The 24,200-nt window shown below is 36.6% G+C and overlaps 1 protein-coding gene and 1 pseudogene across 3 annotated transcripts; both read right to left on the bottom strand.

Moving 5' to 3' along the window:
* Positions 1–7,598: 7,598 nt before the first annotated feature.
* LOC114032311 lies at positions 7,599–8,707 on the bottom strand (annotated as a pseudogene).
* Positions 8,708–17,232: 8,525 nt separating this feature from the next.
* LOC114032299 (olfactory receptor 150-like) lies at positions 17,233–23,482 on the bottom strand. Of its 3 annotated transcripts, none has more exons than XM_027847549.1 (2): positions 23,473–23,482; positions 17,233–18,149 (listed from the first exon to the last, which is right to left on the bottom strand). In XM_027847549.1, exons 1-2 carry the CDS (start codon positions 23,480–23,482, stop codon positions 17,233–17,235), a joined length of 927 nt encoding a protein of 308 aa, XP_027703350.1. The 3 variants fall into 3 exon arrangements, with proteins under 3 accessions (XP_027703350.1, XP_027703353.1, XP_027703351.1); XM_027847552.1 differs by lacking the exon at positions 23,473–23,482 and adding an exon at positions 20,548–20,557; XM_027847550.1 differs by lacking the exon at positions 23,473–23,482 and having other exon boundaries at positions 17,233–18,174.
* Between the last annotated feature and the right edge of the window lie 718 nt (positions 23,483–24,200).

Below are 24,200 nucleotides of genomic sequence, written 5' to 3'. Positions count from 1 at the left end.
TTGCCATTTCCTTCTCCATCTCATTTTACAGATAAGGAAACTGAGGCAAATAGGTTTAAGTGACACTCAGTTGGGTATAGAAATTTATCTTTTTCATTAGGGAACTAGAAGAGGAAGGGGATAAGAGATGGGGGGATGATAAAAGGGAGGGTAGATTAAGGGAGGCAGTGGTCAGAAGAAAAACAGACTTTTGAGGAGGAACTGGATAAAAAAGAAAGATAGAAGAATATGGAAATGGACAGCAGAATGGATTAGAAACCAGAATCCAACAATATGCTGTGTACGAAACAGAAAGACACACAAAGTTAAAATAAAGGGCTGGAGCTTGTCAAAATATTTTGGAGACCCTCTTTTTTTCCAGCGCTAGGGCCCAGCAAGCAGGCTGTGTTCTGAGCATGACAGCACAATAATCCTTTGTACTCAGGATGATATCACCCTGTGGCAGTGTATTGCTTGGATCAGTACCAGGTGTCCACTGAGGAATTTAGTTCTCTTTATTTCCCAGGGCCATTCATCACGTGTTCACAGTCCCTGTTCCTTGACTCTGACAGGTACTGAACTCCTGTTCCCATCGCAGTACTCTGGTTGTGTACCTGGCAGGGTGGTCACAACCCTCAAGACTTGAGGCAATGACTGTTTCCATGGGCCCCAAGAATATTTGTATTGTCCCAAGAAATGCTAACCATGAGAACTATCTTAAGACCTAAAAATGATTATGTCATAGTCTAGCCCAGGATGTATAGAAGACCTGCCTTTTGTTAAGACTGTTAAGACCTTCTTAAGAGATGGAGCTTCCATACACACACACATCATTTTCCTCACTCTGAAACTAATTAAACTTATGCTTGTGTTGTGACTCTCCTGTCTCTAATATGCTTTGTTTGTTTGACTCCAGCCACTCATGGGTTAGAAGCTGGTTCTGGTCCAGTTGACAAGCTCAATCAATTGTACTTCAGCTGAAATAAAAAAAAGACAAGGTTAGTAATCATGATCTCAGACATGATTAATTAAAAGAGATAATAAAGGAAACTACATTTTGTTAAAAGGTAAGATAAACAATGAAATAATATAAAGAAAATTATAACAGGTTTCTCTGATAAAGACCTAATTTCTCAAATATATGGGGAACTGAGTCAAATTTATGAAAATCAGAGCCATTCCTCAGTTGATAAATAGTCAAAGGATATGACTGGGCAATTTTCAGAAGACAAAATCAAAACTTTTATAGTCATATGAAAAAGTGCTCTAAATCATTATTGATTAGAGAAAGGCAAATTAAAACAACTGAGATACTACCTCACACTCATAAGAGATGACAAAAGCTGGAGAGGATGAGGGAAAATAGGTATATCAAACTAGAGACTGAATGTCACAATTAAATCCAGCACTGTTGGTGCGACAGTGAACTGGTCCAATCATTTTGAAGAAGAATCAGCAACTATGCTCAAAGAGGTATCAAACTGAACTTACCCTTTGATCCAGTAATACCACTCCTAGATATGAATCCCAGAGAGGTCAAAGGAAAGGAAAAATACCTCTATGTATTAAAATATTTATAGTAGTTCTTTTTGTGGTGGCAAAGAATTGGAAACTGAGGGAATCCCGTCATTTTGAGAATGACCGAACAAGTTGTCGTATATGATTGTGATGGAATACTATTGTGCTCTAGGAAATGAAGAAGGGAGTTGTCTCAGAAAAAATATATGAACTGATGCAAAATGAAGTGAAAGAATTGGAAAATCATTGTGCATAGTAACAGCAATATTGTAATGATGATCAACTGTAAAAGACTTGACTACTCTAATCAATCCAGTGATCCAAGACAATTCCAAAGGACTTATGATGAAAAATTGCTGTCCACCTCCAGGAAGAGCTGATGTACTCAGTGCAAATTGAAGTATAATTTTCTCAACTTTTTTTTACCTTTTTGGTAATATAACTATTGTGGAAATATATTTTCTATGGTTTCATATGCATAACTGATATCATATTGTTTGCCTTCTCAGTGGGTAGGTGAGAATTGGGAGGGAGAGAGAGAATCTGGAACTCAAAATTTAAAAAGCAAAGTGTTAAAAATAAATATTTTTTTAAAAAGAAGAGAGGTTGATCAAAGTCTAGAAGTGGTTCTCCTGACTTATCTCTCTTTCTCTCAGTCAGGCATATGGACATACACATATATATGTATATGTGAATGTGTATGTGAATATATATTATATATTTATCTGTATATGTGTATGTTGGAGTGTGCTCAAGCCAGCTCAAAACAGCTCTGAGAGTAAATTGTTAAAGTTTTAGTGTAACACTTAAACCTACTTAATAAACTCCAGTGACTCCTCTTTATAACCTAACACCCCCATCCACCTTTCCAGTCTTCTTGTACCTTACTTCCTGCCTCATAATTTTTGATTCAGGGACACTGGACTTCTTTCCTTTCCTCCAAGATGCAACTTCATCTCTCAGTCTGGCCATTTTCTCAGGTTCTCCCTCATCTGCGTTGCTCTCCTTCCTCATCTCTACTTATTGCCTTCCCTGATTTCCTTTAAGTACCAGCAAAAATTCCATCTTCTAGACTCCTCTTAATTCTGGTGTTAATTATCTCATCTTTATTCTACATATGGCAAGTTTGTACATATTTGTTTCTTTTTTGTTTCCCCTATTAGATCGTGAGCTCTTTGAGGGCCGAGATTGCCCTTGCCTTTTTTTGTATCTCCAGTGCTTAGCACAGTGCCTGGCACATAGTAAGTACTTAATACATGTTTATTGACTGATTGTCTTCTACCCTGAAGACAAACTCAATAGGTTTTCTCCTTTGCAGTACATAGCATTAGAGACAAAATTAAAGATGATCTTCTTCTGATCTGCCCCTCTCATGCATGTCAGCTATGTTTTGTATATATTCATGCCAAATGACATTTGACCATGCATCAAATGTGATTTTAATGACTGTTCCCCTTAGATTCTCTCTTAGTCTTATCACTTTGTTTTGCTCAGGGATCTTCCAGTCTCTTGGGACTACAATTATCTTTCCAACCCAAGTCTCTTAGTATTGTTCCACTGAAGGACACAGTTCATGCTGGAAGAAAATACCAATTTGGAGCTTATGGCATCTGTGTACCATAGGAAAGACCTATGTGGCTTTAGCCTTACTCATTGATGATATAAAAGTGCTGGATTTAATTGTGATATTCAGTGACTCAGTAGGAATGCCTCCTTTGAGTTTTCCATTAATTCTAACAGTTTCATGGCTTGCCCCTCAAAATCTGTCTTGACTAAAGTCAAATTCGTGCCAGAAAAGGGTAGAATTAATGCAGCACTCTTATCAAAAAGGGTTTCTGGCTTTTTCTTTGAGAGCTTCAGGGTTGAGGGGGAAGAAACACCCACCTTCTTCACCTGTGCTTGGGAAGGAATGAATTGATTTCTTGGGCTTCTTGACTGGCTGCTCTTTATAGAAGGTTATCACACTGTTTTTCATAGTGCCAATTTCCTCCTCAGGTCAGCATACTTGTACCAACTGTAGTTTTCTTTCAGTGGTTCCAATATGTTTTGACAAGTTAATCACCTTCTCTAAAGACTCTTGGCACTTTAAGCAATTCTTCATTCTCAGATGGTAGACTAGTATGAAATTCCCAGGAATAATTTCCTAATGTCATTTCCTCAGGCACATCTTCCAACTTCTGGCCCAACTCTCTGCTTCAGCTTCTCAGGTAGGACTGGAAAAACTTGCTGAATTGTCTCACTGGCCCTAACAGTCATAAGGTTGGACAATTTCCTCTTTTTAAAAAGGGGGAACCAGGATAGAATTATATCTCTCAGCTCTCCTAAATAATGTTATTTGTGAGGAAAGGAATGAATACTTGAATGAGCAAACTTTTTTTTATTAAGTAAATAGTATGTGCCAATGACTGTGCTAAGTGCTGGGGTCACAAATGCACAAACCAAGGCAGTTTACACTATGAAGAAACTTCTATTCTAAAGGAGAAGACAACATTTAAAGGGGAGAGGTGGCCAGGGAGGGATCATTTAATCTAAGAAATTATAGGAATTTTGGGTGAATTTATAGGGCAATTGATGGACAATTCTTTCTAGGAATAGTGATAGTTCTGATTATTATTCTCAGAGGTAGAGGTGAAAAGTGTGTATGTGTGTGGGTGGAATTGCTGCATGGCAGAAAGGTGGTTAGATTGCATTGAGATGGGTCTATGGAGAGTTATATATGGTGAGTTCTCATCACATGGAAGCCCAGGACCCCAGAGATCAGGAAGTGGAGGGATAGGTCTTGTTCTGACTGAGAGGTAGAGAATGGTCAAAATACCATGGCAGGAAGATGGAAGACAAGAGAGGCAAAAATGAAATCATTCATTGTCTCAAGAAAATTACACTCACAGCAATAGAGTATTGCAGCATAATAATGATAACAGAATTTTCACCAACAGAAAGTTATTTCATTACAAGGGATTGCTTCCAATTTTGTGTGGTACCAGCTATTGTAGTATGGAAATCTTTTCCCTTTGAACACTTGTACTAGGAAATAGATATCTAGGGAAACATCTTAATATTATTATGAAAATAATTTTGACCTCATAAACACCATGGGGAGTGGGTGGCTGCTTTTCACTTGTCTTTTTATTCCTAGTGACTAATACTGTATGTTACATGCAGTAGGTACTCACTAAATGTTTGATTGATTGGATTGAATTGATCACAGGAACCAGGACTTTTGACTACAGTGCTGAAGACAAAAAAAGATATCTAGACCTATGGAAAACTTATTGGTTTCTGGACTCCTTTATAACTGCTAAAAATGGAATACTCCAAAAAACTTTCATTTATGTAGATTGTATCCATCTATAATTACTATATTAGAAATTAAAATATCTTAATATAATTATAGAAATAATTTTGACCTCATGGATCCCATGAAAGTGTTTTGGAGACCCCAAGGGATCTCTCTGAGAGTCACTGATCTAAAGCAAAGCACCTGAATAATGAGGGGGGACAATTTCTGTATTTTGTTTACAGTAAGATCAGTTAGAATCAAAAGTTTATTCTACCCATCTATCTATCTCTATTATCTATAATATATTTTATATATTACTTTCATATCTCCCTCTCCACACACACATATATTTATATTTTAAATTTATATGTATGTGTATACATACATACATATATACATCATATATATATAAAAGAATATCTCTAGCTTTCTATCTATCTATCTACTCTTTTACATATCATGTAATATCAAGGAGAGAGGTACAACATGGTTTCAACAGGAATTTAGAGAGAGCTTAAAGGAATGGTAATAAATTAAAATTTTATATATTTTAAAAAACAAGCTAAACAATAATTTCTGGATGAATATCTATTTACATGCAAAGTTGCAAATTGGGACAACTTTTGTTTCTCAAAGAATTAGGAAGCAATTCAAAGGTGCATTATTAGCATAGGGATGACAGGACATAAGATACAGTTTTAAGGACTCTAACATGAGACTCAATCAGTTGCAAATCACAGGTATAGTAACTTGCCATATTCTCAGAACCAACAGCTTTTAGAACATTCTTATTGCTTTCTCTTTCTGTAAATATATATGAAATAAAATTTAATCTGTGTTTTGTGACCTAGTTTCTTAAGAGTAACATTCTATTTAATGTCAATGAAAACTATAAATTTGAGTTATGAACTTTATGCTTCACCATATTTCCCTAATTTCACATACTAATATTTTAGAGTATTATATTACCATATAGTTATGTATAACGATTTGTTCAAATACTCTTCATATTGGCAAATTAGACAACATACAACACAACAGCAGGTAGAATGAAAGACTCTATCTAGTCAAAAAAATTCCAAATGTTGACAGAGAAATTAGTAAAGCAATTCTAAAATTTAATGAGGTTTTGAGTCATCTGCTCTCCTCAGCCAGAGAGGATGGGGAAAGAAGGAGAGACCATAATTTAGAGTTTGTCATTTATTCTTTATTCTTCTTAATGGGAAGTTAGCCACCACATCCCATTCTGGCCCTTGATAGTAGAGACACTGGCAGAGCCAAGGACTCAGGAAGTGGCTCAGATGCTTCTGAGCCTCAACAGTCAGCTGCCTGCCATCAAATCTACCCCTTCAGTTGCCATTCCATCTCCCCTTTAAACAAGCCCCATGGTGTTAATACATTCAAATGCTTCTGATGTTGCTTCAATCACTCCTGAATTTGTCATATGCTCAGTCCCACAGCTCATACTCCTGAGGCAGTTCTTGACTTGGAACTCAGGACAGTTTGACTCCCTTCATGTAGTTATTATTTAAGATATCCTATAAAGAGCAAAATATTAGTCTTCTCACAGTTAAATGTTGAAACATACACAACATCCATGGAAAGAGAGGGCATAGAGTAACATAGCAATGAGGTACACTTATGAGGAAGACATCTACCAAAGGCAATTTACAACTTTTAAACTCTAGGGCTCAGAACTCCTTCCTATAACCAAACTCTCTTTTAACAGGGCTAGCTCCCTTTCTCATAGAACCCTACCATATAACAAATAATATTTTTTTTAAAAACAAGAAAAGAGAGAGAAAAAAATCAGTGAAACTAATCAATATATTGAAAAAAATTCTGAAAATATATGCAATGTTCCACACTGTTGCATGGTCGGCTTTAAAACAGCAAATATTGCTCATGCTTGTATAGCTGCTATTGGTTCTACGCTTGAGAAAGCACTTTACCAGGGCAAGAAGACACTTGAAAGAAAATTCCCCAGAAACACTTCTCCCTACCTGTATGAGGCCATCTTAAAAACTGGTTACAAGACTAAAGAACTTCTTTATATATTACGATGTTAGGTTGTTGGCAGATGGATCCTTAACCTCTTCTTTAGACATCCATTCACATTTAAGGCTGTAATTATGTTTTCCTCCATTAGATTCCTCTGTATAGATGACTATATAATGTTTTAAAGGAGAAATACAAAGATCAACAATCAAGAAACTTGTATACAAAACCTGGTTTTACTCTTGATCAGTTCTGTGACTAAGAGAAAACCATTTATCCCCTTCAAGGTATAGTTTTGTTTTTTAACTGAAAAACAAGGGGATAGGACTTGTAAATTGTTAAATCTTCTTCTAGCCTTAGCATTCTCTGTAACATTCATCTTGTGAAACTTTGGAGATTTAACTGCTAGTTTCAGGAATTATTAGCCACAGAGGGTCATCTAGGAAAAATGTTTTTCCATAAAGATTATTAAAATAGCAGAGCAAACTCTTTAAATATCAGAAACAGGTCAATTCATGGTTGAATTTCACAGCTCAACTGGAATGCAAGTCAGAGATGTAATAGGAAGATAAATGTGGGAAGACAGATGTAGCCTACTGATCTGAGAAATGTCCCCAAAGTAATTCTGAGTAGGGCTTCTAATTACTTACAAGTGTGGGATAGAGTATCTGGTTTGTACAACTCTCATTCTCCCCTTCTCTCTCTGTCTCTTTTTGTCTCTGTCTCCCTCCCTCCCTCCCCCCTCTTTCTCCCTCTCCCCTTCTCTCCACAGCATAACAACAACCACTAAACCCATTAACCCACTATTCTAATATTTCTTCTTTCAATAGAATGTTCTTTCTATTGCTTTCTTCAAGGCAATTTTGACATCCTTATTTCTTAGACTGTAGATAAGGGGGTTTAGCATGGGTACAATGATAGTGTAAAAGACAGAGGACACTTTTCCCTGATCCATGGAACCAACTGAGGATGGCTGCAGGTACATGAATGCAAGGGAGCCAAAGAAGACACCAACTGCTATAATATGGGAGCTGCAGGTACTGAAGGCTTTTGATCTGCCTCCAGTGGATTGGATTTTTAAAATGCTAGCAATGATAAAAACATAAGAGCAAATAATGATCAGTGTTGGGAAAAGGATGTTAAATGTACTGAATGACAGTACATAGGTGCTAGAACAAGAGAGCTTTAAGAGTGGAAGGCGATTACAGAAGTAGTGATTAATAACATTTTCTTTGCAGAAAAGCACTCTAAGCAAACATCCTGTGTGAGCTGTGGCCCCAATAAGGCCCAATGCATACACCCCACTCACCAACCATGACCACACATGATAGGACATGATAGACTATAACGAAGGGGATAATATATATCCACATAGTGGTCATATGCCATCACAGCCAACATTTGACATTCAGAAATGGCAAAAAAGGTGAAAAAAAAGAACTGAGTCGTATATTCAGGGTAGGAATTGGTGTTCTTTTCTGACAAAAAGTTCATTATCATTTTAGGTATAACTACAGTTGATTGACAGAGATCAATGAGGGACAAATTGAAGAGAAAACAATACAATGGGTTGTGAAGATGAGAACTCAGCCCAATAAGTGTAATCATGCCCAGATTCCCCATCACAGTGACAACATAAATCTCCAGGAACAGGAAGGACAGTGGCAACTGGAGCTCAGGCTGGTCTGTCAGCCCTCTGAGGATGAACTCAGTTACTAGTGAATAATTGCCTTTGTCCATTCTTTTTGAGTGTAGAGTAAGAATCTGTATACAAGAGGGAAAAAATAGTCTTCATTATTGGAAGTCTAAAATGATGGCTCAAATAAAACAGTAAACTTGTAATATAAATTCTTTTTATTCTTTATTCTCAGCTTTTTTTCCTACCACAAGCTAAAGACTATCAGTTTCACAAGAATGAAGCATATAAACCATTCTGTTGGAAAGAGCTATGCTTGAACTTCTCTCCTACATGCAATGATCATAATATTTTTGATTCATATAATTATTTTCAAAGATATTTGCTCATAGCCTAAAATGTATGTAAAAATATTCAAGTATTGAATATAAATCTTAAAGAACATTGATGCTTAAGTACCCATAGCTAGTAAGCATAACAGATTCATTACCAAAAGTAATTCACTCCACCTCTTCAGTTTTTGTGATACACCATTCACAACCAGTGGTCTTTGAGCTGCCCACTGACTACCTTAGGAGCCTGTCACCTTGGGAGCTATGGCTTCTGTCTCCTTTTCCAAGGGATGGAAATGGTGTCTCAGAGAGTTCAGTCATTGCCAAGGGCACATAATTTGAAAGCTATGTGCCAGCAAGGAAATCTGGTTGTCTTCCATGGGGGGTAGCTCTTGGTACCTCAAGACATTTTTGACTAAAATGGTGGAGTGCTATTATAGCCAATCAGACAAATGCTGTACACTCATTGAACATAAATTTTTGGCAAAATATTTGTCAAAACCATAATATGGGAAGCATAAAGTAATATGGACTAGACAAAAGGGCAATTTCATGGATTTGCAATTGGTGTAATATTTGCAAAGAGTAGCCCTTAATAATTCAATGTCAACTTGAAAGGATATTTTAAGTAGAGTGCCTTAGGGATTTGTGCTCAATCTTTTGATGTTAAACACCTTGAATAAAAACATGTCTCCTCTGCCAATTCAGTTGACCCTGGGAGTGAGGTGCTATTATTATCTACATTTTATAGGTGGTGTGCAGGTTCCTGGTCACGGTCGCATGGTAGAGAAGAGTACTAGTCATAGCTTACAGACCAGAGCATAAGCCAGGAGAACAGTAACTACAGCTTTCCTTGGATGATGCCACTTTGGAAGAACTAAGGCTTGCAGACCCACAGACCTAGCTCTAAAAAAGCACTGGCAGGAATGAAAGTCTGTTTTGGAGAATTGTGGGGGAACATATAGAGGCAAAGATATCTTTTCAGCCTCCCTTGCAGCCACACACAACTAAAGCCCCTCACCACATGTGGTCTCTTTCTCCATTTGCCATATTCTTACATATGGGAGCTCTTGTTCTTAGGAATATAATGTTTGTTTGCTTAAATTATGTAAGATATTTTGGAGCTTGGGGGCTAGATTTTTTTTTCTCTAAAAGCTGGGATAATTTACTTTTGTCCTGTGCTGCTGTACAGTATATTTTCTCTGGACGAGCCTATTGTATTTCAAATGGAGCTATTTGACTACACCCTTAAATCCAAATCATTCTGGCTCTCATTGAATGTCCAATAATAACCCAGCCCAGGTCTCTATGGCTCATTGTTTAAGTTTTGATGGCTTGGTATGAGTGTAAATAGCAAGTCCTTTCTATTCTGTCAGAAAAGTTTGAGGGTCTTTCCTCTCTCAGAATGATATTTTTGTGATGGCAAATTAATCCATCTTTTGTCTCAATTCTTACCTAGCCCTTGGTCATTGAATGGGCCCCTCATACAAACTAAGGCATGGGAAATGACCTTAATATATAAAAACCAAGGTCATCCACTGAAGGACTTTTGTCTTAACCATTGCACTTTGAGGGATTTGGAGGAAAGAATAAGGCATTGGACTTTGCATAGCTCTGGCTCACTTAAATCCAATTCACACCCATGTCAGGACATCACTCTTTTGATGTCTTTGGTCCACTTTGAAAACAAAAAGATGAACAAAAAACAACAACAGATGGTATGTTTTTGAAATGACACCAAGCTTGAAGATATAACTAACTCACAGTTTAAGAAACACGCGATCCAAAATATCATGATAGGTTAGGATAATCAGCTTAATCTCATATGATAAAATTTAATAAAGATAAATGTAACACCTTGAATGATAGTTAAAGAATCAGTTCTAAAAGTGTAAAAATATGGAGGCAAATTTATATGTCAGTTTGTTTGTTAGAGATCAATGATTTTAGTAGACTACAAACAATATAACTGAACAATCTAAGGTGGTAGTCAAAAAAAAAAAGTTATGCAACCTTGTGTTCCACAAGGAAAGGTGTGACTTCCAGGAATAAGGAAGAGTTAGTTTTACCACACTTTATCTTGTTCAAACCACATGTGGGGTGTTTTGTCTGGTTTTCTTTCCCATAGTGGAGGAAGGATATTGACATGATAGAGAATATCCAGAAAAGGGCAATGAGGACCATAAATGATCTTGAGTACATGTCATATAAAGATAATTTGAATGATTTGTGAAAGTCTAGCATGGAGAAGGGAAGAACCAGAGGGAAATGAAAATTATTTCCTAGTATTTTAAAGGCTATTATGTGTAAAAGGAATTACATGTAAAAGTTTGTCTCAAAAAAGGAAAATCCAAAAGTAATGTTTAAAGTTGGAAAGAAGCAAATTTTAGGCTTGATACGAGGATAAAATCTATAACAGTTATACATAACCCAAGTGAAATTTATTGTCATAGCAGTAGTGAGTTCTTCTTAAGTTGAGGTCTTCAAGCTAGATTACTGCCACTGCTGTAGGTGTATTGAAGGGAAGTTATGGGGTAGGGTTTGAACTAGAAGGAATGTCCCTTCTAATTCAAAAAGTGCTGTAGTTCTATAATTCTGTGAAGACCAGTTACTGTAGCTTGGCAATCTGTTGTTTTCTTGAAAGCTTGTACTGAGAAATACAGATCTACAACAGTGGTTCTCAAATACTTGCTTTCAAGATTCCTTTACACTGATGAGCAGTGACTGCCCCAAGAAACTTTAATTTGGTGGGTTGTATTTATATTCACTATATTAGAAATAAAAATATTTTTGCATTATGAAAATAGTTTTGACCTCATGGACCTCACAAAAGAATTCTGGGGACTCCAGGGGATACCTATACTGCACTTAAAGAGCCACTGATAAAGGGGTATCTAGGTGGTACAGTGGATAGAGCACCAGCCCTGGATTCAGAAGGACCTGAGTTCAAATCCAGTTTCAGACACTTGACGCTTACTAGCTATGTGACCCTGGACAAATCACTTAACCCCATTGCCTAGCCAAAAAAAAAAAATAGGAGCCACAGATCCAAACCAAAGCACCAGAACTGTTGAGGAGGAAATAATTTTGTGTTATGTTTAGAGTAAGATCTGTTAGAATCAAAAGTTTATTTTATCTATCTATCTATCTATCCCTATTATCTATCTATATATGTATATTATACATAATAGCAATACTACTGTTAAAATATTCCCTCTCCATACCCAAATACATGTGTATTTTAAATTTATATATGTGTATAGTATTTTATGTATCAGGTAATTTCAAAGAGAAAGATACAACAGGGTTACAATATGAGTTAATAGAGAGCTGAAAGGAACTGAAATAAACTAAAATTTTTATATATTTTAAAAAAACAACATAAACAATAATTTCTGGATATATGTCTACCTAAATGTAAAGTTGCAAATCAGGGACAACTGAAAGAATTTAGGAAGCAATTTCAAAGATGTATTTCTAGTGTAAAAAGCATGACAAGACATAACAGAGTTTTAAGGACTCTAGTTTGAAATCCAAACAGTTGCAAATCACTAAAACAAACAGATAAAATAACTGTCTACATTCTCAGAACCTACAGCTTTTAGAACATCCTTATTACTTTCTCTACCTTTCTGTAAGCACATACACAATAAACTTGATGGTTTATGACCTAGTTTCCTAAGAGTAGCATTCTATTTAATTTCAATTAAAACTATAATTTGAGAAAGAAGCTTTATGTTTCTTTATCATACTTCTCCAATCTCCTCATATTAATTTTTAAAGGGTAATATAATATTACTTGACAAGCATGTATTATAATTTGTTCAATTACTCATCATATTGAAAAATTAGACAACACATAACTCAAGAGCAGGTATTGTGATTGGATTTATTCAGACAACAAAAATTCAAATTATTTATGGAGAAATTAGGAGTGCAATTCCAAGATAGATCAAGTTTTGGTGTCATCCTCTGTCATCATCAGGCCAGAGAGGATGGGGAAAAAAAGGGATACCATACTTCAGCATTTGTCATCCCAAATGGAAAGTCAGTCACCACCCCCTCATTCTGGCCCTTGAGAGTAGAGACAGTGGCAGAGGTAATGGCTTAGGAAGCTGTCTTAGAGGCTGCTCAGCCTCAACACTCAGTATCAAATCTTTCACACTATCTGCCATTCCATCTCCTCCTTGCACAAAACACACAACTTTACCACATTCACCTATCCCAGAGCTCACACTCTTGACTCAGAACTCATAAGATTCTTAATTCCTTCCACTATGTAGACATAGTTGTGATTATTATTTAAGATACCATAGTAAGAAGAAAACATTGATCTCATCACAGTTAAACCTTGAGTGAAATGTTTCATGCAAATATAGACAATATTCAGGAAAATAGATAGGCCAGAGTATAATGATTGAGAAGGGGTACTTATAAGGAAGATATGTATGAAAGGTAATTTACAACTTTTAAAATTAATTTCTGTAATTAAACTCTCTATTATTGGAACTAGATCTGTTTCTCACAGATTGTCCCATGTAACAAATAACACTTTTAGATAAAAGATAGAAAAAGAGAGGATAAAAATCAGCAAACCCAATTAATACATTGAAAAAAATTCTGAAAATATGTTCCGTTTTACACACCTTTGGCATGGTCAGCTTTTAAACATATAGTTTAGCAGAATTCTGTCTCACAATTCATGCTCTTGTGGCTGCTATTGGTACTGAGCTAAAGAAAGTCTCAGTTTTTCCCAGGGCAAGAAGAAAATCACAGTGTCTGTCTCCCAGAAACACTTCTTACCTGTATGAGGCCATCTTTTATGGTGTTACAGGATGGATCCTTAACACCTTTATATATCCACTCACATCAAAGTTTGCAACTGTGTTTTCCTCCACTCCATTCCTTTGTCTAGATGACTCCATGATGTATTGGAGAAGAAGAAAGGCCAAGAATCAAGAGATTTGGATTGAAGACCTGTTTTTACTCTTGGCTTTTTCTGAAACTATGAACAAGAAATTTATCCTCTATCAGGTATAGTTGCTTCAGCTGAAAAACAATAATTTGGACTTGCAAATCATTAAATTCTCTTCTATCCTTAGTGTTCTCAGTGACATTCATCTTGTGGAACCTTGGAGATTTAACTGCTAATTGCAGGAATCATTGGTCCACAGAGGGGCATCTGGGAAAGCTGCATTTACATACTGATATATAAAATAGCAAAACCAACTATTTAAATATGAGGAACAGAGGGGGCGGAGCCAAGATGGCGGAGGGAAAGCAGTGACGGTCTTGAGCTGTCTCCCAAAGCCCTCTAAATACCTAAAAAATGGCTCTAAACAAATTCTAAAGCAGCAGAACCCACAAAAAGACAGAGTGAAACAAATTTCCAGCCAAAGACAGCCTGGATGGTTGATCAGGAAGGTTTATTTTGCCGGGCAGGGAGAGGAGCACAGTTTGGCGTGGGCACGCAGGCCACAGCAAACCTGGAGCAGGCCTCAGAGGACTGAATTGCAGGCAGCTGTGCTGGTTTCCAGACTTTTCAACCCACGGACACCAAAGAAAACTTAGAAGGTCAGTGGGAAAAGTCTGTGACTGCGGTGAGAGAGGAGCTAGGTCTCAGCCCCAAGTCTCGAGCGCGGTCTCTGGGGCCACGGCTTTTTCCTGAGCTTCCAGGCCACAGACTGAGGGGCAATCGAGTGGTTGATCAGAGGGGGATTGCAAGGATCTCTTTGCCAGTGCTGAGGCAGGAATCTCTTGCTTTACCGGTTGTTGGATCTGGGTCACAATTCTGAGGGGTGGTCCTGGGGCAAGGAGGAGCGCTGGCCTGGTGGAGCTTGTTGTGGCAGTGGAGAGGAAACACCTCGCCCCTTATCATAGCACCTTGGAAGAACTGAAAATTTTCAGGTCCCTAGAAGTATCTCTTAAAACAGCTGTACAAACCTCCAAAGCTTGGGACAGTACACTCTTCACATTGGAAGCAGAGTTTAACCTTAACAAAGAGTTTAAAACTCAAGTAATTGGCCAGGATCATGAGTAAGCAACACAAAAAGAGTCAGACTGTATTATCTTACTTTGGTGATAAAGAAGATCAAAATATACAACCAGAAGAAGACAACAGAGCCAAAGCTCCTACATCCAAAGCCTCCAAGAAAAATATGAATCAGTCCCAGGCCTTAGAAGAGCTCAAAAGGAATTTTGAGAAGCAAGAAAGAGAAGTAGAGGAAAAACTGAGAATGATGCAAGAAAATCATGAAAAACAAGTCAACAGCTTGCTAAAGGAGACCCCAAAAAATACTGAAGAAAATAGCACCTTAAAAAATAGCCTAACCCAAATGGCAAAAGAGGTCCAAAAAGCCAATGAGGAGAAGAATGCCCTAAAAAGCAAAATTGACCAAATGGAAAAGGAAGTCCAAAAGCTTACTGAGGAAAATACTTCCTTAAAAATTAGAATAGAGCAATTGGAAGCTAGTGATTTTATGAGAAATCAAGACATTGTAAAACAAATCCAAAGGAATGAAAAATTAGAAAACACTGTGAAATATCTCATTGGAAAAACAACTGACCTGGAAAATAGATCCAGGAGAGAGAATTTAAAAATTACTGGACTATCTGAAAGCCATGATCAAAAAAAGAGCCTAGACATCATCTTTCAAGAAATTATCAAGGAAAACTGTCCTGATATTTTAGAACCAGAGGACAAAATAGAAATTGAAAGAATCCACTGATCTCCTCCTAAAAGATATCCCAAAGGAAAACTCCTAGGAATATTGTAGCCAAATTCCAGAGTTCCCAGGTCAAGGAGAAAATATTACAAGCAGCCAGAAAGAAACAATTCAAGTATTGTGGAAACACAATCAGGATAACACAAGATTTATCAGCTTCTACATTAAGGGACCACAGGGCATGGAATAAAATATTCTGGAGGGCAAAGGAGATAGGATTACAACCAAGAATCACCTACCCAGCAAAACTGAGTATAATCCTTCAGGGGAAAAAATGGTCATTCAGTGAAATAGAGGACTTTCAAGCATTCTTGATGAAAAGACCAGAGTTGAATAGAAAATTTGATTTTCAAATATAAGACTCAAGTGGAACATGAAGAGGTAAACAGGAAAGAGAAAATCATAAGAGACTTATTAAGGTTGAACTGTTTACATTCCTGCATGGAAAGATGATATTTGTAACTCATGAGACCTTTGTCAGTATTAGGGTAGTTGGAGGGGAAAAATTATATATACATATATATATATATATATATATATATATATATATAGACATAGATAGATAGAGGGCACAGGGTGAGTTGAAAATGAAGGGGTCATATCTAGAGAATAAAATTAAGGGGTAAGAAAGGAGTATACTAGGAGAAGGAGAAAGGGAGAGGTAGAATGGGGTAAATTATCCCACAAAAAAAAACAGTAAAGAAAAGGCTCTTACAGTGGAGGGGAAACGGGGGAAGTTGAGAGGGAGTGAGCGAATCTTATTCTCATAGGATTTGACTTAAGGAGGGAATAACATGCACATTCAATTGGGTGTGGAAATCTGTCTTACCCTATAGGAAAATAGGGGGGGAAGGGGACAAGGGAGTACGGAAATGATAGAGAGGAGGGCAGATTGGGAAAGGGAGTAATCAGAAGCAAATACTTCTGAGGAGGGACAGGGTCAAAAGAAAGAATAGAATAAATGGGTGGGTGGGAAAGGATTAAGGGAAATAGAGTTAGTGTTTCACAGCATGTCTACTATGGAAGTGTTTTGCATAACTGCACATATATAACCTATATTTAGTTGCTTGCCTTATCAATGAGGGTGGGTGGGGAGGGAGGAAGGGAGAAAATTTGGAACCCAAAGTTTTAAAAACACATGTTTAAAAAAATGTTTTCACATGCAGCTGGGAAATAAGAAATACAGGAAATGGGGTACAGAAATCCATCCTGCCCTACAGGAAAATTGAAGTGGAAAGGGATAAGAGAAGGGGGAGAGAGATAGAAGGGAAGGCAGACTAGGGGAAGGGATATTTAGAATGCATGCCATCTTGGGGTGGGGGGAGGGGCGAGATGGGGTGAAAATTTGAAACTCAAAGTCTTTGGAAGCAAATGTTGAAAACAAAAAAATAAATAAAAATTACCAAAAAAAAAAAGAAAAAGAAAAAGAAAAAAAAATCAGGAACAGGTCAGTCCATGGTTGAATTTTACAACCCATTTGGAATGCAAGTCAGAGAGACAAGAAGAGGATAAATGTGGGAAGAGAGATACAGCGTACTGGTTTTAGAAATGTCCCCAAAGTAGCTCTGAGTTGGTTTTCTAATGAATTATGGGTGTGGGGCAGAGTATCAGCTTTGTACCAATCTCTCTCACTCTCACTCTCTTTGTCTTTCTCTCCTGTTTCTCCTCTCCACTCTCTGTCTCTCTTTCTCTCTCCCTCCCTCCCTCCCCCTGCTAAGTATCCACTAGACACATCAATCCATTATTGTATTATTTCCCCTTTCACTAGAATATTCTTCTTTCTATCACTTTCCTCAATGCAATTTTGACATCTTTATTTCTCAGACTGTAGATAAGGGGGTTTAGCAAGGGCACAATGATTGTGTAAAAGACAGAGGACACTTTCCCCATGGAGCTGACTGAAGATGGCTGCAGGTACATGAATGCAAGAGATCCAAAGAAGACACCAACTGCTACAATATGGGAACTGCAGGTGCTAAAGGCTTTTGATCTACCTTCAGTGGATTGAATTTTTATAATGCTAGCAATGATTAAAATATAAGAGCAAATAATGGTCAGTGTTGGGAAAAAGATATTAAATGTGCTGGAGGCCAAAGCCACCACTTCATTGACATAGGTGCTAGAACAAGAGAGCTTCAAGAGTGGAAGAAGATCACAGAAGTAATGATTAATTGCATTTTTCTTACAGAAAAACACTCTAATCATGCAGCCTGTGTGAGCTGTGGCCCCAACAAGGCCCAATGCATACACCCAACCCACCAACCATGAGCACACTTGATAGGACACAATAAAACTGTAACGAAGGGGATGGCATATAGCAACGTAACGATCATATGCCATCACAGCCAACATTTGACATTCAGAAATGGCAAAAATCCCAAAAAAATAGAACTGAGTCATGCAGTCAGAATAAGAGATGGTCTTCTTCTCTGACACAAAGTTCACTAGCATTTTGGGAGTAATGACAGTTGATTGACAGAAATCAATGAAGGACAAATTGAAGAGGAAATAATACATTGGATTGTGAAGATGAGAACTCAGCCCAATAAGTATTATCATGCCCAGGTTCCCCAACACAGTGACTATATACATGCCTAAGAACAGGAAGAAGAGTGGCAAATGGAGCTCAGGCTGGTCTGTCAGCCCTATGAGAATGAACTCAGTCACAAGTGAATAATTTCCTTTCTCCATTCTTTTTGAGTGTAGAGTAAGAAGAGACAAGGATCTGTTGAGAAGACAGAAAAAAATGATGTCCTCATTATTGCCTATCTATAGTGAGACCTTAGATAGAATACTAAAATTACAATATAAATTCTTTTGATTCTTTTGTCTTTGCCTAATTTCCTACCATAAACTGAAGATTTGTCAGCCTTGCAGGTATATAAGGTATTTAAATCAGACTTCTGGAAAGCGCCATACTTAACTTCTCTCTTACATACAATAATAATAATTTGATTCATACAACTACTTTGTTTCAAAAGTGTTTACTCACAAAACAAAATGTATACAAAACATTTAAGTGTGTATTACATATATAAAAATTCTAAAGAACATTGAGGCTTAATGCAGTAAATGACCATAGTAACTTAATATATGATAAACACAAAGATCTAAGCTTTTGGAACAAAAACTCATTATTTGACAAAAACTGCTGGGAAAACTGGAAAACAGTATGGCAGAAATTAGATATACACCAACACCTCACACTGTATAATAGGATAAGGCCAAAATGAATACATGATTTACAAATAAAGGGTAATACCATTAGCAAATTAAGAGAGCATGAAATAGTTTATTTGTCAGAGTTATGGATAAGGGAAGACTTTAAGACCCAAGAAGATATAGATAGCATTGCAAAATGTAAAACAGGTAATTTTGATTATATAAAATTTGAAGGTTTTTGTGCACACAAAACCAAAACAATCAAAATTATAAGGAAAGCAGAAAACTGGGAAAAACTTTTGCTATAATTGTATCTGATAAAGGCCTCATTTCTCATACCTTTTATACGTATGGGTGTGTGTGTGAGTATGTGTGTGTGTGTGTTTGTGTGTGTATACAGAGAGAGAGAGAGAACTGAGTCAAATTAAAAAAAATATATAAATCAATCTCCAATTGATAAATGGCCAGATGATATGAACGGGTAGTTTTCAGATAAAAAAAATAAAGCTATTTACAGTCATGAAAAAAAATGCTCTAAATTACTATTGATTAGAGAAATACAAATTGAAACAACTGTGATGTGCCACCTCACACCTATCAGATTGGTTAATATGATAAAAAAAGGAAAATATTGGATGTTGGAGGGAATGTAGGAAAACTGGGACACTAATGCATTGTTGATGGAGTTGTGAACTGATGCAACCATTCTGGAGAGCAATTTGGAACTATACCCAAATGGCTACAAAACTGTGCATACCCTTTGATTCAGCAATACCACTGCTAGGTGGATATCCCAAAGACATCCAAAAAAGGAGAAAAGATCCATTTGTACAAAAATATTTATAGCAGCTATTTTTGTGGAAAATTGGAAATTAAAGGGATGCACATCAATTCAGAAATGGCTAAACAAGTTGTGATATATGATTGTAATGGAATATTATTGTGTTATAAGAAATGACAAGCAGAATGAGTTGATAAAAACCTGGAAAGACTTACATGAACTGATGCACAGTGAAGTGAACAGAACCAGGAGAACATTGTACAAAGTAACAGCAATATTGTTCAATGAAGAACTGTGAATGACTTAGCTATTCTCAGCAAAACAATGATCCAAGAAAATCCCAAAGGACTATTGATGAAGCATACTATCTGCCTCCAGAGAAAGAACTGATATTGATAGAATACAAACTGAAGCATGCTATTTTTCATTTTCTTTCAATTTTTTTTCTTTTATTCAAGTCTTCTTGTACAAAATGACTAATATGGAAATGTTTTATATAATTGCATGTATAATCTGTATCTGATTACTTACCATCTCAGGGAGGGGGCCAGGGAGGGAGGAATAGGATTTGGAACTCAAAACTTTAAATAAAAATATTTTTAAAAAGAGAACATTGAAGCTTAAGTTCACATAGCAAGTGCACACAATAGATAGAACCAAAATCAACTCTCTCCTCACAGCATTTCACCAAAACTCTTGATTTTTTGTGGGACTTGATTAACAGACTAGTGGCTGTTGAGCTGCCTACCAATTACATTTGAAGCTTATCAAGTCATGAACTCTTGCCTCTCTTTCATATTCAAAGGTAAGGGGCTAAAAAGGAGGTGGGGCTGAGGGAGCTCAGTCATTACCTAGTGCACCTAACTGGAATGCTGTGAGCTGCTAAGAAATCTGGTTTTCCTTCATGGGGAGAGTTCTTCAGGTGCCCAGACATTTTTTAATAAAATGGTAAATTAATATAATGAGCATAAAAGAAATAATATACACTTGTCATACTTAAATTTTGCCAAAAACATCTGATAAAAACTTGTTATGGAAAAGATGAAATGATATAATAAGGACAAAAGTGTGGTTTCATGGATTTGCACTTAGTGGAACACCTCACAAAGAGTAGTTATTAATGATTCAATGTCAACTTGAAAGGTGGTCTTCAGTAGAGTGCTTTAGGAATTAGTATTCTGTCTTGCACTATTGATCACACACTGATCAGTGACTTAGATGAAAGCACTGATGGCCTACATTTGAATACGACACAAAGCTTGGAGAGATAAGTAACTCATAATTTGAACAATACATGATCCAAAAATATCATGATAGTTTAAGACAATAGGCTTAATCTAGTATGACAAAATTTAATAGGAATAAATGTAAATCTCTCCATTGTAGTTACAGGAATCAGTTCCAAAATTTTTTTAAAAATGGAGTTAAGTTTAAAAGTTAGCTTGATTGACAAAGACCAGGGGATTCAGCAGACTACAGATTCAATATAATGAACAATCTAAAGTGACAGTCAAAAAATCTAATGTAATCTTTGGTTAAATGGAGAGACGCATAGTTTGCAGGAATAAGGAAGTGATAGTCCTAACACACTCGACCTTGGTCAAAGCACAGATGGAGTATTGTGTCCAGTCCTCTTTGCCATAGTAGGTGAAGGACATTCATAAAGTGGAGAATATTGAGAAAAAGACAACGAGGATCATGAATGATCTTGAGTACCTACTATACAAGGATAATTTGAGTAACTTGTGAAAGTTTAGCCTGTAGAAGGGAAGAATAAGTTGGGCATGATAATTTTTTCCAAGTATTTTAAAGACTGTTATCTCTGAATGAGATTAGACTTGTTCAGATTGTCCCCAAAGAGTAGTACCAAGGGAAGTGTGAATGTTGCAAAGAAATAAATTTACCCTTGATGAGAGAATAAAATCCCTAACAATTACTTTTATACCAAAAGGAAATTGTGCTGCCTTGGTAGGTAATTGGGTTCTCCTTCTTCAAGTAGAGGCTGGATAACTTCCATTATTTTAGTGGGTATTTGGGTGGAGTTGTGGGGTATGACTTGAACTAGATGGAAGTTCCTTTACAACTCTCAAATTCTGCATTTCTTTCATTCTGAGCTGGAATTCTTCATACTTCCAAAAATCTCTTTCTAGCTTTTAAACCACCTACACCCAGTCTTCCGCCCCTGCCATTGTCAATGATGGCTAGAATAGAATATAGAGATATCCTTTCTTTTGCAAATCCCTGGAGTTCCATGAATATTTTTGGTAGAATGAAGAGTAATATCAAATTAATCAAATACTCACCCTCTAGCAGTGGCTCTTAAAGCATCTTCACCCATGGAGTTCTGGCAGGTTAATGTCTCCTATGAAAATTTCTATGGTCATGGCACAGAGGTTTCTTATCCTTTTTAGTGTTGGTGGGACTCAGGGCACAGAACTCCATCTCTGAAATGCTCTATAAATTTATTTGATCTGAAGATGATCATTTCTAATTGTGACATTTTCCAGAGTTTCCTCTTCAACTATAGGTAAGGAAACAACACTTACTCATACTACAAAGCTCTTGATGATGTACCTAAAGGGTTTTATGGTTGTTGAGAAAATTTCTGGGACCTCATTAGTAACACACAGACAGAAGCTCCCACAGGGACTCATCTCACAAGGGATTCTCCATTTTCTGGGAAGAAGTCATATTTTCTTTTGGCTCCTAATTGCTGCCCTCTATGTGCATAGTCATCTTCTCAGACCTTGATGCCAGTACTTTGCTGAGGAATTCTGTCATCTGGGACCAATTTATTTGATTTGTGGTTCAGGAATTTTGGGGTAGTTGTTATAAGCATGATAACTTTTTCTCATGGTTGAAGCAGCCTGAATTAAGATATGATAGTTGAGGAAGTTGGACAACTGACAAGTCTGAGGGTTCACAGAAAGGATTAGAAAGGGCAGAAAAGAAGTATGTGAATTAATTACTGAACTAAGTGGAAAAGAGATAAGGTGAACTGGAAGTCCATACTGATAGCAACAAAGACCTAAATTGTGTAGTTGCCTATTGATAGAGATGGAGTGAAGGTCTTGAGATAGCAAGGTTAAGCAAAGAACAAGTAACTTCTTCTGATCCTGTGGATAAAAAGGTGTGTAAGAAACTGCATGCAGCCATGTACATGTGTCTTCAGTAGAATATCAGGTTTCAATGAACACCAGAAAATAGAAATAATATGACAAGAAAGATTTAGCATCAAAAGAGTTTCTTGGGCACTGTGAAAGAGGATGAAATTAGGGCTAGGTTAAAAGTGTTCCAAATGCACTTTCTTAGTTGCTGATTTCACTTGTAAATATTTTTGCTGATCATCAGTGCCTAGTATATGGATCTTCTGTCCAAGCATTACATTTGGAAAACTTTGTCCCTTTCAGTGAGCCCTGCTACAGAGCTGTGGTAGCCAAGGTACCCTTTGTTACCTTTAGTTTTTTATCTATGTAAGTTAGACTGAGTGGTAAATTTTGCTACCAGAAAGAAGGGTATGCCACCTGCATGTCAGTACCTGAGACAAAACCCTGGTGTCCTTATGCCAGTATGCATCTGGGTTTACTTTTCTATTCCTAGCTAAATGCAAGTGTATTAGTCTAAAGGCTTAGGGAAAGTTTCTTATAAGACTTTACTAGAGATAAAAAATTTTTTGTTTGTTTGTTTGTGAGGCAATTGGGGTTAAGTGACTTGCCTAGCATCACACAGCTAGTAAGTGCTATGTGTATGAAGCTGGATTTGAACTCAGGTCCTCATGACTTCAGTGCCACCTAACTGCCCTGAGATAAGAAATTTTTAAAAACGATAAACTTATTTTTTAATAAAAGCCTGCAAATAACAATAGCTTGCTTTTATTTAGTACTATGATGTTTATAAATTGCTCTGTGGACATTATTTAAGTATATTACCTTATTCAGAGTAGTTGCTTACCAAGTGCTTGTTGGATTGGACCATACTAGATCATCTCTTTTGTTATCCATTACAATAATTTAAAGTTGATATTGCAAGTATTATTATCTTGATTTTAGGTAAAAGGAAACTGATGGTCATTTTAAGGAGCCCATGATTATACTACTGGTGAGTGCCACATGGCTTCTGTATATTCTATTTCAATATTCAGGGATGGATGTTTTCACTAAATCTTGCTGCTTCCCAAAACATGAATCTTTTCGAAAACTTTTTGCCCCAAAAATGAAATGTTGGTGACAATGGAAATAAAAAGAATATTTACTCTAGTGTCTTTACAAGGTCTAAATAATCTTTGATATTTTATTTTTTCTCTTTATTTTTTATTAACTTAATTTGATTTATCAACAAAAACTTCCATATGCTTCTGAGTTTAAAATTTTTCTCTCCCTTCCTCCACACTCCCCTCCCCCAGATGGCACACAATCTGATACATTCCTATTAAACATATTTTCACGTAAGTGATGTTGTAAGTAAGAATTAGAACCAATAGGAGGAACCACCAGAAAGAGGAAACAAAACACAACAGAAGAAAAAAAAACAGCAAACAGTATGCTTCGATCTGCATTCATACTCCATAGTTCCTTCTTTGGATGTGGATAGCATTTTCCATCATGAGGCCTTCAGAGATGTCTTAGATCCTTGTATTGCTGCTTAGGGTTAAGTTTATCAATACTAGTCATCACACAATGTGGCTATTATTGTGTACAATGTTCTCTTGGTTCTGCTCACTTCATTCAGCATCAGACCATAGAAGTCTTTACAGGTTTTCTGAAGTCAGCCTGTTCATCGTTTCTTATAG

Source organism: Vombatus ursinus, unplaced genomic scaffold, assembly GCF_900497805.2.
Source record: "Vombatus ursinus unplaced genomic scaffold, bare-nosed wombat genome assembly UNPS02015414.1, whole genome shotgun sequence".
NCBI classification, from domain to species: Eukaryota; Metazoa; Chordata; class Mammalia; order Diprotodontia; family Vombatidae; genus Vombatus; species Vombatus ursinus.
This window is presented reverse-complemented; position numbering and strand designations above follow the sequence as displayed.